Genomic DNA, 14,926 nt, shown 5'->3' with positions numbered 1-14,926 from the left:
TACGCTACATTGTGTAGAGTGGTGTAAATTAAGCACAATCTGCTGGGATGTCACAATCATGTTTCATTGTGGTCTATGGATCTTCCTGAAGTGTACATTTCTTTGCTTTGCGTTCGAGGGACGGGCATATCAGTACAAAAACACTGAGTGTTTTAGTCTTAGCCTTCGGGCTGGCCCTGTCGGCCCGTGTCTTCACGATAGTCGCGGAGGCGGCTGTTGCTCCCATGTGCGAGTGTGGTGTTCGTATTCTCAACTACCTCGATGACTGGCTCATTCTGGCCCAGTTGAGAGAGTGGTTGTGCGAACACAGGGACATGGTGCTCAGTCACCTCAGCCACCTAGGGCTTCAGGTCAACTGGGAAAAGAGCAAACTCACCCCCAGGCAGAGGATCTCTTTTCTAGGTATGGAGTTGGACTCAATCAACATGATAGTGTGCCTCACCGAGGCCTGCATCCAGTCAGTGTTGAACTGCATGAGCACTCTCAGACCAAGAACAGCGGCACCACTGAAACTGTTTCAGAGGCTCCTGGGGCATATGACATCTGCAGCCGCAGTAACGCTGCTCGGATTGCTTCATATGAGGCCGCTCCAACACTGGCTCCACAATCAAATCCCGAGATTGGCGTGGCAGAGCAAGCAACCCCGCACTGTAGCCAAACTCTCAGTTTGTGGTCGGACCCTTCGTTCCTGCGGGCAGGTGTTCCCCTAGAACTAGTGCCCAGGCACTCTGTGGTCTCCACGGATGCCTCTGCCACCGGCTAGGGGGCCACGTACAACGAGCATGCAGCTTCAGGTCTGTGGTTGGGGCCTCAACTGCATTGGCACATCAACTGCCTCGAGTTGTTAGCAGTACATATTGCGCTGGGCAGCTTCAAATCACAGCTAATAGGCAAGCATGTACTGGTCCGTACAGACAGCACTGCTACCGTTGTGTATATCAACCATCAGGGTGGTCTACGCTCCCGCCGCATGTCACAACTCACCCGCCATCTCCTCCTTTGGAGTCAGAAGCATCTGAGGTCGCTTCGTGCCATTTATATTCGAGCCTGCTCAACCGTGCAGCTGACGAGCTCTCACGGCAGCAGGTGCTACCTGGAGAATGGCGACTCCATCCCCAGGTGGTCCAGCTGATTTTCAGGACCTCACAGGTAGATCTGTTTGCTGCCCCGGACACGTCTCACTGCCAGTTGTTCTGTTCCCTGACCGAGGGAAACCTCAGCACGGATGCTCTGCCACACAGCTGGCCCCCGGGCCTACGCAAGTATGCGTTTCCACCAGTGAGCCTTCTTGCACAGAACTTGTGCAAGGTCAGGGAGGACGAGGAGCAGGTCTTGTTAGTTGCGCCGTATTGGCCCAACCAGACCTGGTTCCCGAAACTGGTGCTCCTCGCGATATCCCCTCCCTGGCCCATTCCTCTGAGAGAGGACCTGCTCTCAGAGACGGGGCACCCTATGGCACCCTATGTCTGGTAGTCTGGTATGTCTGGACTCGGAGGTTCTAGGTGACCTACCCCCAGCGGTAGTTGACACCATCACTTCCGCTACAGCCCCCTCTACGAGGCGCCTCAATGCGTTGAAGTGGAACCTGTTCGTTGAGTGGTGTTCTTCTTACGAGGAGAACCCCCGAACTTGCTTGATCAGAGCTGTGCTTTCCTTCCTGCAAGATGGGTTGGAGCAAAGTCTGTCTCCCTCCACCCTTTAAGTGTATGTTGCCGCTGTCGCCGCACATCACGATGCAGCTCAAGGTAAGTCACTGGGAAAGCATGACCTGAACGTCAGGTTCCTGACGGGGGCGACGAGACTAAATCCGCCTCGCCCGCTCTCTATACCCTCTTGGAATTTGTCTCTGGACCTTTCGGCATTTCAGAGATTACCCTTTGAGCCTTTGCAGTCAGCGGAGTTACAAATTCTGTCCTGTAAAACAGTACTCCTTGTTGCATTGGCCTCCATCAAGAGGGTAGGGGACCTGCATGCATTTTCGGTCGATGAACTGACCCGGCCCTGGCTTTTCTCTGTCACGTTCGCGCTCTGCGCCTTTACGTAGACGGAACGCAAAGCCTCAGGACCTCAGATCAGCGCTTTGTCAGTTACGGAGGCAAGCAGAAGGGAAAGGCTTTCTCCAAGCAGAGGATGGCCCACTGGATAGTGGATGCCATCGCCTTGCCCAGGGGTTGAGAGCGGCTGGGCGACACCTAACACGTTCGCTAGGTTTTATAGCCTATGTGTCGAGCCGGTTTCTTCCTGTGTGCTCGCTTCAACCAGCCGGTAACACAGAAGTTCCTGCTCTAGTGTCGGCTTGCTGCGCAACTCCTCTCCACATGAAGCGGATTTGTGCGCTTTTTTTTTTGCTCCAGTGGAGTTCCCCACTCAGGCGAGCCCTGTAGAGTTCCTCCGCACCCCTTCAGAAGTCGGACGTTGCAGAACGTCCGACGCCAGGCCTAGTGCTCGTATGCTTGTGTAACTTGTTCTAGGCTGGGTTCCATATCTGGTGATCCCTGCGGCGATCCCATATGCGTATTCTTCCACAACCAGCTCCCTGCGGTAATTCCGTGTATTTCCTTTGGCAGAGTCCGCTCTGCCGTCACTGTCTGGTGTAGCCTCCCCCTTCTCAGGCCGGAGCCACCCCAGTGACATTCCACATGTTGCACTGCCCCTTCCAGCCAGTACATATGTGTATTCTCCACATGTTACCTCCCTTCGGGCAGGATGTGTCTTCCGCAGCGTCCCTCTCCCCTGGAAAGGCACACTTTCCCAGTGTTATCAAAGAGTTCCACTGTGTGGGGTATAACGGAACAGCAGTTTGAACTCCCTCTACGCAGGTCTTCCGCCCCAGCCAGTTGGGGGTCTAAGAGTCTTGCGTAGGGCGCTGGATGTGGCAGCCACCGTAGTGTTTTCCATAGGGATCCCAATTACATCGCAACGTCGACGTTACTGGAGCAAAAAAGCCCTCGTTACATTACTAATGTAACCCTCGGTTACATTAGTAACAGAGACTTTTTCAACATTGACAATAATAATAATAATAAATGTTTAATAGAAAGAAAGTACAATAGCAGTGTAGTGCATTTCAGTGGATGTATAATACATGCAGTTAACGTTTTATTTTTGTACCATTATCATCCCTCCCAAATTTTGGCTTCTAGCAGGTAAATAACTCTTTTTATGAGTGGACCATTTGTCCTATTTATGTGGTGCAGACCGACTTGATAGCAGCCGAAAGTGAGAAAGGGCAGCAAATCATAGGAAACTGCTCAGAGAAAGTTTCCCACTTTTCATTTTCGGTGAGAAGGTCAAACAGAACGAATAGACCTGCAAAACTGTCAGAATATTGCGTGTGCACCTGTAGGAAATGAGGAAAAATGAAATGTTTGTAAATATGTTGACAAATATAAACATACAATATAAAAACAGACATCACATAGGGAAAAATATGTTAACATATTAAGAAGAACGCTATTGCTTCTCGGAGCGAATGGCAATTTCTTCAGTTCAAAATAACGAGGAAAGACATATTTTTATGAAATTTAGTGGAGGAAAAAGCATGATATTATGCTTTGGAATGTAGTGAAGTAAAAATAGAAGTTTCCCAAAATAAAAATACTCAGATAAAGTACAGATACTTGAAAAATGTAATTAAGTAGAGTAACGAAATAAATATACTCCAGCACTGTTCCTTTTACACTGTAATGGAGTCATATTTCATTGCTGTTAAACAGAGAGTAAACAGTTAGTTTTAGGGGTGTAACAATATATTGTGTCACAATATATCACAGTACAAAAACGTGACAGTATGTATCATGCATAGTTTGCACAAAATTAAAGTTTATACAGATTTAATTTAGCATAAAATATGGTAAACCCAGAAGGTCACACCTTTGAGCTTACATGTTTATTGTTAATTATTAATAAATAAATAAGTACTCTGTGTACAAATAATTTATAAAATACAATATCTGAAAATGTTTAAATGTAGTCTATAACAAAAAATCTAGTATTAATTCGATCTTAAACAGATTAATTAAAATAAGTTATTACTCCACCACCTTTGTGACATCATTAACTAACGTGTTTGAACAACAAAGTTACTACAGTACGGTTTCATAAATCCATGATTTATTCATTGATGCATCTTACCATGGTAGTTAAATAGCAATTAGTTATTAGTAGCCGATTAGTTCTTTCAACGCCGCAACACCAGCCAATCAGAAGTACTTCTAAATCCATGTAGCCATACATATCATACCCTCGCCTGTGATTGCGCATGCTGTGCAAAATCAAGCCTATATATATTTCATGCCCCATCCGATGAATGCTGGTTGAAATTTATTCACTCTGAGAGTTGTCATGGCTAAAATCCCTTTGTGGGAGACTATTCACAAATCTGAGCAGACCACTTTCAATGTTTTGATGGTGCCTGGGGGCTCAATGTTTACACTTTTGGGGAAGATAAATCAATAAATGTCATCCTAATAGTAGTCCATGAACAATAAACTGGGTAAAGAGAATGTACTTTAACATTTAAAAAAAATCTCACGTACTTCACCTTTAAGCACTCAAAAGAAGAGTAAGAAGTTCAGGAAAATGCTCTCATTACCATCTCTGCACAGTCAGACTCACACACACACTCATCTCATTGCATTATATTCCCACAGCATGTCAATTGACGAGCAGAGCTCCTCCCAGGCTTACCATATGCCACGATGTGATTGAGTCTCCATACACACGTCTGCGCTGTCACACAGAGAGCACTCACAGATGATTGGATTATTGCCAGACACGCCATTCCTTCCATAAACTGTGACCTCTCTCTGTAAGAGGCTGGTAATTGTGTTATGTATATTATATCCTGTAAGCCCACCAATATCACAACGAGCGCGTGATTCAGTGTGACGGTCCATCACAGAAGTCATTTCACAGAGCTCACATCTGTTTGTGTGTGTGGAATGTTTATGAACACTGTTTGTTTGCAAGTTTATCTAAAGTTCTTGCCCTGTCATTTTGATTTTTTTTTCCCCTCCATCCCCTTCACTTCTGGATTCTTTCAGTAAATGATATGTGACACCAAGGTCAAAGTGACTTACACAGAACTCATACGGATCCTTCTCCATGTTTAGGTACAAATCATTGCTGTTGTTTTTCTCAAATTTGCAGCTATGTCAATAGCACTGGTGCAATGGGAGCAAGAGTGCTTTGCTGGGCTGGAGTCTGAGCAGGCGCTGATAAGCCTGTCTTAAAATGAAACCCTCCGCCGCAATGTGCTCTTAATTGTTTCGTGCACTTCCAAGGCTCTATCGCTGCTGCACAGAATGGAAGATCTCTTGTGTTTACAGCAGCACACATGATATCTGCTCATTTTAGTCCCTCTCTATCAGAAATGCCAGCTGCTCACAGCCTCTCACAACCTCTGAACATCTACAACTGTTAATCCTGCAACTGTTTCTCCTTTATGTCCCAAAGCAATTAGCTGCTCATTTCGGCATGTTTGAGGAGGTTCTGTGCTTGCAGATACTTAGTTTGAGATAAACAATAGATTTTTCCTTGATTTGTTTAAAAGCTCTTAAAGGAATAGTTTTCCCTAAAATTACATTTATTCAATAATGCAATCAAGTTCAAGTTCAAATTTATTTATATTGCACATTTAAAAACAACCACAGTTGACCAAAGGGCTTTACAATGACAAGATCCACACAAATAAACAGAAAACAACACAGTAGAGATAATGATTATACAATGCATTTGACACAAGTACTGTATCTGTAAAGAGATGTTTAGCAGAATGTTCACGCTGACATATATTAAAACAAAACACCATAAAAGTTGTCCACTTTAGTTGGGTATAGTATACAGTCATATTTTAACTTTAAAGAAATATTACATTTTCAATACAAGTTAAGCTAAATCGAAACCAATTGTGGCATAATTTTGAAGAATTTTTACTTGTCTCTCCTTTCCTTTACAAAAATGGAGGTTACAGAGCCTCTTTCAATGGTAATGGTAAAATAAATGACAGAATTTTTTTGGAGGATTTAAAAGCAGAGATGTAAAGGTTATTATGTGTTAAAAGTTGTGTTTTTTTTATTATTATTATTTGAGCTATTATGTGTCATTTTTACATTTTAGGATTGTAGGTGTCAGCTGCTGTCTTGGCAACAAGGTTGTAATTGGCTATAACTGTGCGCAGAAAATGTTTTACACTAAAATCAGGTTAACACTTGCATTGATTACAATCTGTTGCAGTTCTATTTTAACAGTGAGTATTTTACAAATTGTTTACAAATTGGCCCCATTTACTTCAATTGTAAGTGCCTCCATGCATGCAACATTTGTGATTTTTTAAATAAAAGGAGAAAAGTCTAAATGTATTTGAGATAATCAACATAATACTGGAGCCTGGAATATTCCTTATGAGTAAAAGATCAAAATTTAAGTCATTATTTACAGAAAGTCTTTCCCTCTGCCATACCTTTTATATATAATTTGCTCTTATGTATAGACATGGGTAATATGAGCGATGCAAAATGTTGGTTGTTGGTGCAAAGTGTGAATACGTTTTAGGATTTATGATAGAGGGCAAGATTGTGGAGTGTAAGAAACATGAATATTTAGCTAAATAAAGAAAACCATACAGGTTTAGAAGGTTTGGGGGGGCTGTTTTTAAATCATAAAATTATTGTTTTTTCCCCCTGCAGAGGTGCGTGACATCGAGTTGAATCTGAGCTTGAATAGAACGGTGAACTCGCTGCAGATGCCGAGAGTGGAATACACAGAGATACACATAGAGGATTACAGTATGTTAACCAAAACTGCTGGTGTTTAACTGCTCCAAAATGATTTAAGAGGGATATTAATATAATATAGATGCAGATGGATGTCTCTCATTGTCATAAACAGGACTCAACATGCAGATCTTGAAACCTGCAGGCTTCATAGAAACCTCACACTACCCACTTCTGCTCCTCATGTGAGTAAATGGCAATTTCATGCAACATTTTCTTTTCTTTACAGGCCCTATGTCTTTCTACATAACAACACACACAACAACAAACACATTTGATATGTAAAATGTGTGTCAGTGTCCCAACAGTTTCTCTGAACCCTCCCGAACTTCCATCATGGTTGAATCCCTCATTAAAAAAGTCATTATCTATCCTTCTCTTGCATGTTGTTTTTCCCCCCGAGTCCCACTTATAATGTTAGTCAAGGTTTATTGCACCTAAAACCTAAGTTAGTTATTCATTTACCCGGTTTTCTACTGTTTCTTCACGTTTCTGTATGAAATTTACCTCTTTTACGATTGGCTAAAAAATAGTGACCAACATAAATGCCAACATTTGCCTATTTTCAGTTATGCCCGATTGGAGGGTTGGTTAAGAGAAATGATGAGTCCACCAAATGTCAGCTCCAAATTCTTCCAACAGCCCTGTAAATGTTTTAATAAATATGAATAAATTGATAAATAAATAATTAATAATAATTAAATAAATAAATAATAAAGCTAATTAAAATGTTTAAAATATTTTATTGTGGAAAACTAAGAACAGGTGAGGAACTTATGTATAATCATAGAAACTTGCTAACAAACATAACTCAGAACAGGGAAAAGAATGAAAACGAAACCAAAACAGCATTAGAACATGACAGTTATGTTATGTATTTTACTGATTTTATTCAATATTTTATAAAATCATATGTATTTGCTTTTGAATAGGCCAATACAATCAATAATGCTCAACCATTAGCATCAAAGGAATAAAACTGTTATGCCATGGTCCTGAATACAATTTCTACTCTCTTTTATTTTTTTAGCAACTACGGTAAGTTTAAAAAAATGGTCCGGGGAAGAAGCTTTAAATCCTGAACTTTATAATTTGCCTGTAGTACAGTACGGTCTATTATATCACAGAGCAAATCCTGTTTTCCATGATATGAGGCATTTAAAGCGTGTGCTGCAGGTCATCCTATTAACACACAAACAGCAGTTCCTCTCCTGCACTGCGCTTCAGGTCTCATCAAGTGTAAGAGTGTAACTCTGGAATGAACTTGAGGCTGTGCTATTAATCTTGTCTTTTCAGCCGTACACTTTCAGCCACTGTAATTACACCACAAATGAGTTCACCTGAAGCCCGCCTTCAATTAACCCACCGCCGCTCACATCATGCATACCGCGGTAGACAGTCACCTGTGCTCTCTACAGAGACGCCAGTGCAGGGACTGTAGATGGTGTGTTAGGACTATAGTGAATATAATGACTGTCTCAAAACCCAGTGAACTGCCTTACCTACCTTTGTGAAAAACTGATTATCATACTTTAAAAGAAATAAATGTGAAGTGAATGTAATGTTTTCTGACAATTGCATATTAAATGCAATCGAATGAAAATGTGTTATAGTTTAAATATATATTAAATGCAATTAGCTGATCTTTAGAGTGCTATTTTTTAATACACTTAAGTAGGATTTAAGATTTATTTTGCATGTTTTTATGTAATTTCATTACCAAATCTATTGTTACTGAAAATTGATTGAAGTGTATGCCATAGGGGTGTAACGAAACCCTCATGTCACGATTCGATACATGTCGCGATACTGAACTCATGATACAATATTATTGCGATACTCCAAGACATATGGTAAAAGGTTAATGAAAAATGTACTGTTGATTAAAATGCTAAATTTGGTGTTACATTGTGAGTGTAAATGAATAGAATTGGACTTGGTGTTGGTAACCCAATCCAAAGGACAATGGTGACACCAGATAATATTCAAAAATATTCATGATTCTGAAGCTGAAAATACAGATTTGTTTTAGACGAATATGATTGCACTCTGTCACTGACCACATATATTTAAAATAATGTAGGCCACTTTTTACTGGTAACATAAGACATGTGGCATTACCAGGACCCACAAATATTCCCCCATTGCATTATTAATTATACATTATATAATCAACATTATATATAGTAGTTTAATCTAGTATTGACACTAAACTCTGAAAACGTGAATTTTTTTCTCACAGAGGATTTTTTATTTTGGGTGAACTATACACAATACACATTGTCACTATCCACGATACATATTGTTGCATTTTTGTATTGCGATATATTGTTATACCCCTAGTATGCCTAATGTACTGACAAATACTGTATTTATGGTAAACTAACGTAAAATATACATTACAGTCATTTCTAGTGAAACTTGTACATTATTTATTTAAATATAGTTGTAATTGCACATTTGTAAGGATGATATTTTATAATATAAAATAAAATTGTATATAATAATATAAAATAAACTGTTAAAATTATAATCAAAGCAAGTAAATAACTCATCAAAGTAAGTGTACTTCAGTTTAATTTTTTGTTTTTTTGTTTTCATATTTTCACTTGGAACATTCCAGAACGTAGATATCATTGCCATCAATGTTTTCTAGACAGGCAGCTTACTAAATTGAAACAGCCAGTTTGATCGAGCACAAATTAATTGCTTCTTTTCTTAAGAAAACTTAAATGTTTTGTCTTTTTTTCTATCTCTCTCAGAGATGGGACTCCAGGCAGTCAGTCAGTCTCAGAGCAGTTTCACATTGACTGGGCGTCAGTGCTGGTCAGCAGTTTTGGGGTGGTTGCAGTGCGCTTTGACGGTCGTGGAAGTGGCTTCCAGGGGACTAACTTACTCCATAAGGTGCAGCGCAGGCTGGGAATGTTCGAGGAGAAAGACCAGCTGGATGTCCTCAGGTAGTTGAGCAGCCATCTGCCTCCTACACACAGTGAACATCCATCAGTGCCAACACACAGCTGCATGAATGTACTGCATCTCCTTAACCGCACGGCAGATCTTCAGTCAGTCACATGTATACCTTGGCCTGACTTAAAAACTCAGTGAAATGATTGACACTGACTATATGTATGTGACTTCAGTATGTGAGAAGGTCCTACAGTGGCAGACCTTTTAACATTTTAAACGTCTTTTGTGTCTGGCAGTGTTATGATGCAGGAGCCGTACATTGACAAGACTAGAATTGGAGCTTTTGGGCAGGTAAATACATACTGCATTTTACTGTTATTATCTGTCCAGACAGACAATTCTTTGCCTTTATCATTTTTGGAGGAGTAAAATTTACATATGTGGCTTCAACAACTAGATGCATTTACTGTACACTTTCATTTGGAATGTGTCTCAAGCCACCTCCTGAAGTGGTTTAAGTGATTTAAAGCGTTTCAGAGGGCATTTACATCTGGGGCCTCATTTATAAACGTTGCTTAGCCACAAAAGAAGGTGTACTCCGCTCTCTACGCAATAATTGGTATTTATAAAAAGCAAACTTGACGGTAAAATGTGCGGTCCTTCACGCAAACTCTGACCCAGGCGTACGCACAAAAACGGGTGAAATGAGAAATGGCGACACCGTCGGCAGATGGAAGAAACGCGTGAAAGTGTGTGAAACTGTAGACCGTTGTGTAAATAAAAATAGCAATACTGTTTGTAAAACAAACAAAATCAAACAAAGATTACAACAGAAATGCAAATTAACACATATTTGCAAAAATAAAAGTGAATATGCTCTGCAATAATATTGGCATGTTATGCAATTCATCCTTATAACACATCTGTTGCTTGTCAGATCCAATCAAATGGATGGTAATAAAATGCCATGATGCCACACAATGCGTAATGACGCACATGACGTAATGAGGTAATGTCCACACGGTGCCCTCCAAACAACATTTTACTCCTCTTTTCCACCTCGCCAACGATAATTTCTACTTCACATTGAGTGAAGTCACGTTTCTTGGTTTTCCTCTCTGTGTTTGCCATGATTTCGCGATTGATGAATATTAACATGTGGGTGTTTCACGGACTATTTAAGGGCAACTATGGGCGTGACATGCAGCCGCAAAAGCTGCGCTATATTTAGAATTGATTGCGATTTATTAAGGGAAAACTGCGTAGGATGTGCGTGCGCACGGTTTTATAAATCCAAATATTTCTGTGTACGCACGTCCTATGTTTCATCCGTACGCCACTTCTGACACAAATCCTTGGCAAAGTTTTATAAATGAGGCCCCTGGTCTTTTCACGATTGGATAGCATTTTGCTGCCCTGATTGACAACTTAAAATATCTACATAGGCAGCTCACTAGGTTTTTGAACAGAGCTACATTGTCTGCAACAAATAAGGGTTCACTTAAAAGTGTGACTCATCCAACAGCAGTTGTGATGACGAGAGAGTCTACAGAGCCTGTCTGACTTTTAGCATGTCACATAAACTCTTCCTCTCTCACTAACTTCAGTCCTGAAGAAGAGCAGAACAAATTGATTTCATGCAGTAAGAAGAACTTAATTGAGACCATCTACATTTCTGGCTACATCTCCGTTTTTTCCCATGCCTATTTCTTTCCTTGAAAGATTGAATTTTTTCACAGGATTAATTAATGCATGTTCAAAGGCTGAATTTCTGCCTCACTTTAATGAGCACAGACAGTATCAGAAACTTCTGTAAGTAGTAATGAGAGTACGATCTCAGAGCTCTTGAGTTGAGTGTCTTGTGTTTCAGGTGTATGGAGGTTACATCACCAGCCTTCTGCTCAGCTCGGAGGACTCCATGCTCAAGTGTGCTGCAGTGCTCTCGCCCATCACAGACTTTGCGCTATATGGTAGGGGTTGTGTGTGTGTGTGTGTGTGTGTGTGTGTGTGTGTGTGTGTGTGTGTGTGTGTGTGTGTGTGTGTGTGTGTGTGTGTGTGTGTGTGTGTGTGTGTGTGTGTGTGTGTGTGTGTGTGTGTGTGTGTGTGTGTGTATGCTTGTTTATATGACTCATGAGGACACAAATTTGTATAATCACATGGTTACATGGTATAATTACATCCTTGGACTGGCAACAGTATCAACGTCTAAATGAATCTGCAGCGGTCAGTCAGGTGGTACAGCGGCCACATGGTACAAGTCAGAGTTCTCAGAAAATACACAGTTATACATAAGATTGGGTGGCTTTTGACTCTAGCATTATACTAGCTAGGCCATAACTTGAACATTGGGGATTTATTTATTTATTGGTAATGGTCTTTTTATTTACTAAATTAAATAATTAAAAGGTGTTAATGGATTTAAGCGAATGAGGAAAAGAAGGAAGACTAGTAAAATATAATGATTTTTGTAATCAATTTGAACTATTTGTAAATAATATTTGTATTTTAAAATAGGTATATGAATTAAAGTGAATATGTGCATAATATGTTGAAAACACAAAATGGCCCAATGTTTCTTGTCTTGTCACATTCAGATTTTTGTAATTCTGAACAGAATGTGACGAGACAAGAAACAATTCAAAACTGTGAAATATGGCCACACAAAGCTTAGTATTTTGCATAACAGAATATTACTGTTGGTTGTTTAAGGTGTGACATTGTTTTTTCATGCATCTGTAAATTTGGGGCTTTTTGGCTTTTCAAGTATTTTTTTCAGACTAGTGGACAGAAAAGATCTAAAATACACTGTAAAGTGTATCTTTTATAGCACTTTATCTATTTGCATATTTAGATTTCAATTACAGAACATATCTATGTTTTGTCAAAAATGATTTTTTTCTCAAGCACTGAGTCATAAATCTCCAACACTTTACATTTTCATTCCTATCTATATTCTAGAGGTTTTTACTGAGGGGTTTGTTCATTTATAATTTGCTATAATATAATTGTATACATTTTATTCCTTATATATGGATTTGAAGGAGTTTCCCTTTCAGACGCAAAATGTATGGAAGGAGAGTATTTAAATGAATCATGCAAGCTGATTTACTAAGTTACTAAGGTAAATTTACTGGTATTTGCGCCATTATTTACCACCCCAAAAAAAGCATGATGCTTTTAAAAGCCTGATGGGTTTGATCTAAAGGTTTAATAAACTATTCCATTAAAAAAGGGTTTTCTGACTATGATTTCATATGTTAGCTGATGCTAATTCTTGGTCATCAGTAGATCACGTGCAGAACTTTCCACTCCCATCGGTGCTTTTTAGGGATTGCGCTCTCATGCTAATTTGCCCTGTTTAGTAAATCTGGCCCTTAGTCATCTAAAATAGATGTACATGTGATGTCAGGAATTGGAAATATCATTAAAATGCTTGTCCCACCCATAGCTTCTTCTGATTGGTCTATTGTTGTAAAACTGACATTGAAGCACTGTGGTAACAGATGCACTATTTTTACCTCTTGATGCAATGTCTTGAAAATGATCCAAGATCCTGAAAAAAACATTGAGATGTGATGTAAGATATCACCAACAATCGAAACAACAATTTTTAAAAAAGTGCATGCGCATAATGTAAATACACCCTGTTGGAACGTCTCCTAAGGAGGATTGTCCAATACATCATCCATTCCTGCAGCTCCCTGCCTGCGCGTGTCAGTGGATCCCATCAGTATTCTGAGAGCAGGGCCTGTAGGAGGACTGAAGCTCTCAAAGAACTCTAGAGGAACAGAGGGATGAAAAATGGAGCATGTGTGTGTTCATCATAAACAATACCTCACATCTCACAGTGGCAACAGCACAGAAATCGGCTCATAACTCACCAGGCGCATCAGCGTGTATTGTGAAATGGCTGTGCAGTGATTTTTATCAAAGGAAATGCTCGGAAATGAACTCTGCCAGTGACAAATGTCACTGCTGACTGATACTGTTCTTATTTCTTGCTTTCAGCTTCAGCTTTCTCAGAGAGATATCTCGGCCCTCCCAAGCCAGATCGGAGAGCATACGAGGTACATTTCCTTGAATTATAAGCTGGATTTTGTATTCACCATTGCTGACATCACTTATAGTGTGCTCTTTAATGTTTCCACAGATGGCCAACCTTGCATACAGAGCATCCCAGTTCATCGATAAAAAGTTTTTAATCATTCACCCAACAGCAGATGGTGCATTTTCATTTCACTTCTTACAATGTCTTAGCAAAGGATAGAATACTGTCAACTGACATGCATTTCATTTACCTTTTAGAAAAAGTTCATTTTCAACACACAGCCAAATTCATCTCCAGGCTAATCAGCGAGAGAGCAAATTATACTCTTCAGGTAAGAGTCATTGTGCAGATTTACTTAGTTTTTATAAAGTTCACCTTTTCACAGGCTGAGGTATACATATACGGAATACAATTTCAGCTTTGGGGGTGTTGAAATATTTCAACTTTTGCAACTAGACCGTATGCGACCACCCGACCAGATGAAAATTCCCAAAATGTTTTAATCTCCAAACACTATTTCTGCAAAATGAGCATTGTTATGAATAATTAATGTCCAGAATAATTATTTTGTAATTATATACAGTGATTAGCCCTAGAAGATCTACTATATTTTCCATTCATTTTCAACACAGGATTTTAAACTTATTTTAAAGGTTTCAATTGCAAAGAATAGTTAACATTTTAGTTAACATGAGCAATACTTCTACAGCATTTATTCATCTTAGTTAATGTTAATTTCAACATTTACTAAACATTTGTTAATGCATTTTGAACTAACATGGACAAATGAACTAACATTTTGAACTAACATGGAAAAATAATAATAAACAATTAGATTTAAGGAAGATTAATAAATTATTTTAAGATATATTGCCCATTGTTTGTTCACATCAGCTAATGCTAGAGCTGCACTATTCTGAATAAATTGAGAATCACAATTATTTTGTTTCAAACCGAGATCACGATTCTTCTACGATTCTGAACAGACAACTAAACAAAATAACATGTAATTTACTAGAGTAGAGGTTCTGACAAAATGTTAATTGCTGCAGTCTATTTAAAGTGTTTAATTAATCTGAATGAATTATTTTTTGAAAATTATTGGAATGAATGAGTCAATGACTTTTAAATACCTTTTCATTACTGGATGAATCAACGTTTTTTATTTTATTTACATATCTCTTGAATGAATGAT

The 14,926-nt window shown here is 39.4% G+C and overlaps 1 protein-coding gene across 4 annotated transcripts in view; it reads left to right on the top strand.

Annotated features, from left to right (window-relative positions):
* The window catches only part of dpp6a (dipeptidyl-peptidase 6a), a 503,595-nt gene that overhangs the window by 484,387 nt on the left and 4,282 nt on the right, over positions 1–14,926 (top strand). For all 4 annotated transcript variants that reach the window (XM_077244246.1, XM_077244247.1, XM_077244244.1 and 1 more), the window contains 8 exons: positions 6,690–6,788; positions 6,892–6,961; positions 9,539–9,733; positions 9,980–10,034; positions 11,554–11,653; positions 13,692–13,750; positions 13,834–13,906; positions 13,989–14,062. In XM_077244246.1, coding sequence (XP_077100361.1) covers positions 6,690–6,788; positions 6,892–6,961; positions 9,539–9,733; positions 9,980–10,034; positions 11,554–11,653; positions 13,692–13,750; positions 13,834–13,906; positions 13,989–14,062 — 725 coding nt within the window. The remainder of the gene's footprint in view (positions 1–6,689; positions 6,789–6,891; positions 6,962–9,538; positions 9,734–9,979; positions 10,035–11,553; positions 11,654–13,691; positions 13,751–13,833; positions 13,907–13,988; positions 14,063–14,926) is intronic.

Source organism: Siphateles boraxobius, unplaced genomic scaffold (assembly GCF_051911475.1).
Source record: "Siphateles boraxobius isolate OS27281-9 unplaced genomic scaffold, OSU_SipBor_1 26, whole genome shotgun sequence".
Classification (NCBI taxonomy): domain Eukaryota; kingdom Metazoa; phylum Chordata; class Actinopteri; order Cypriniformes; family Leuciscidae; genus Siphateles; species Siphateles boraxobius.
This window is presented reverse-complemented; position numbering and strand designations above follow the sequence as displayed.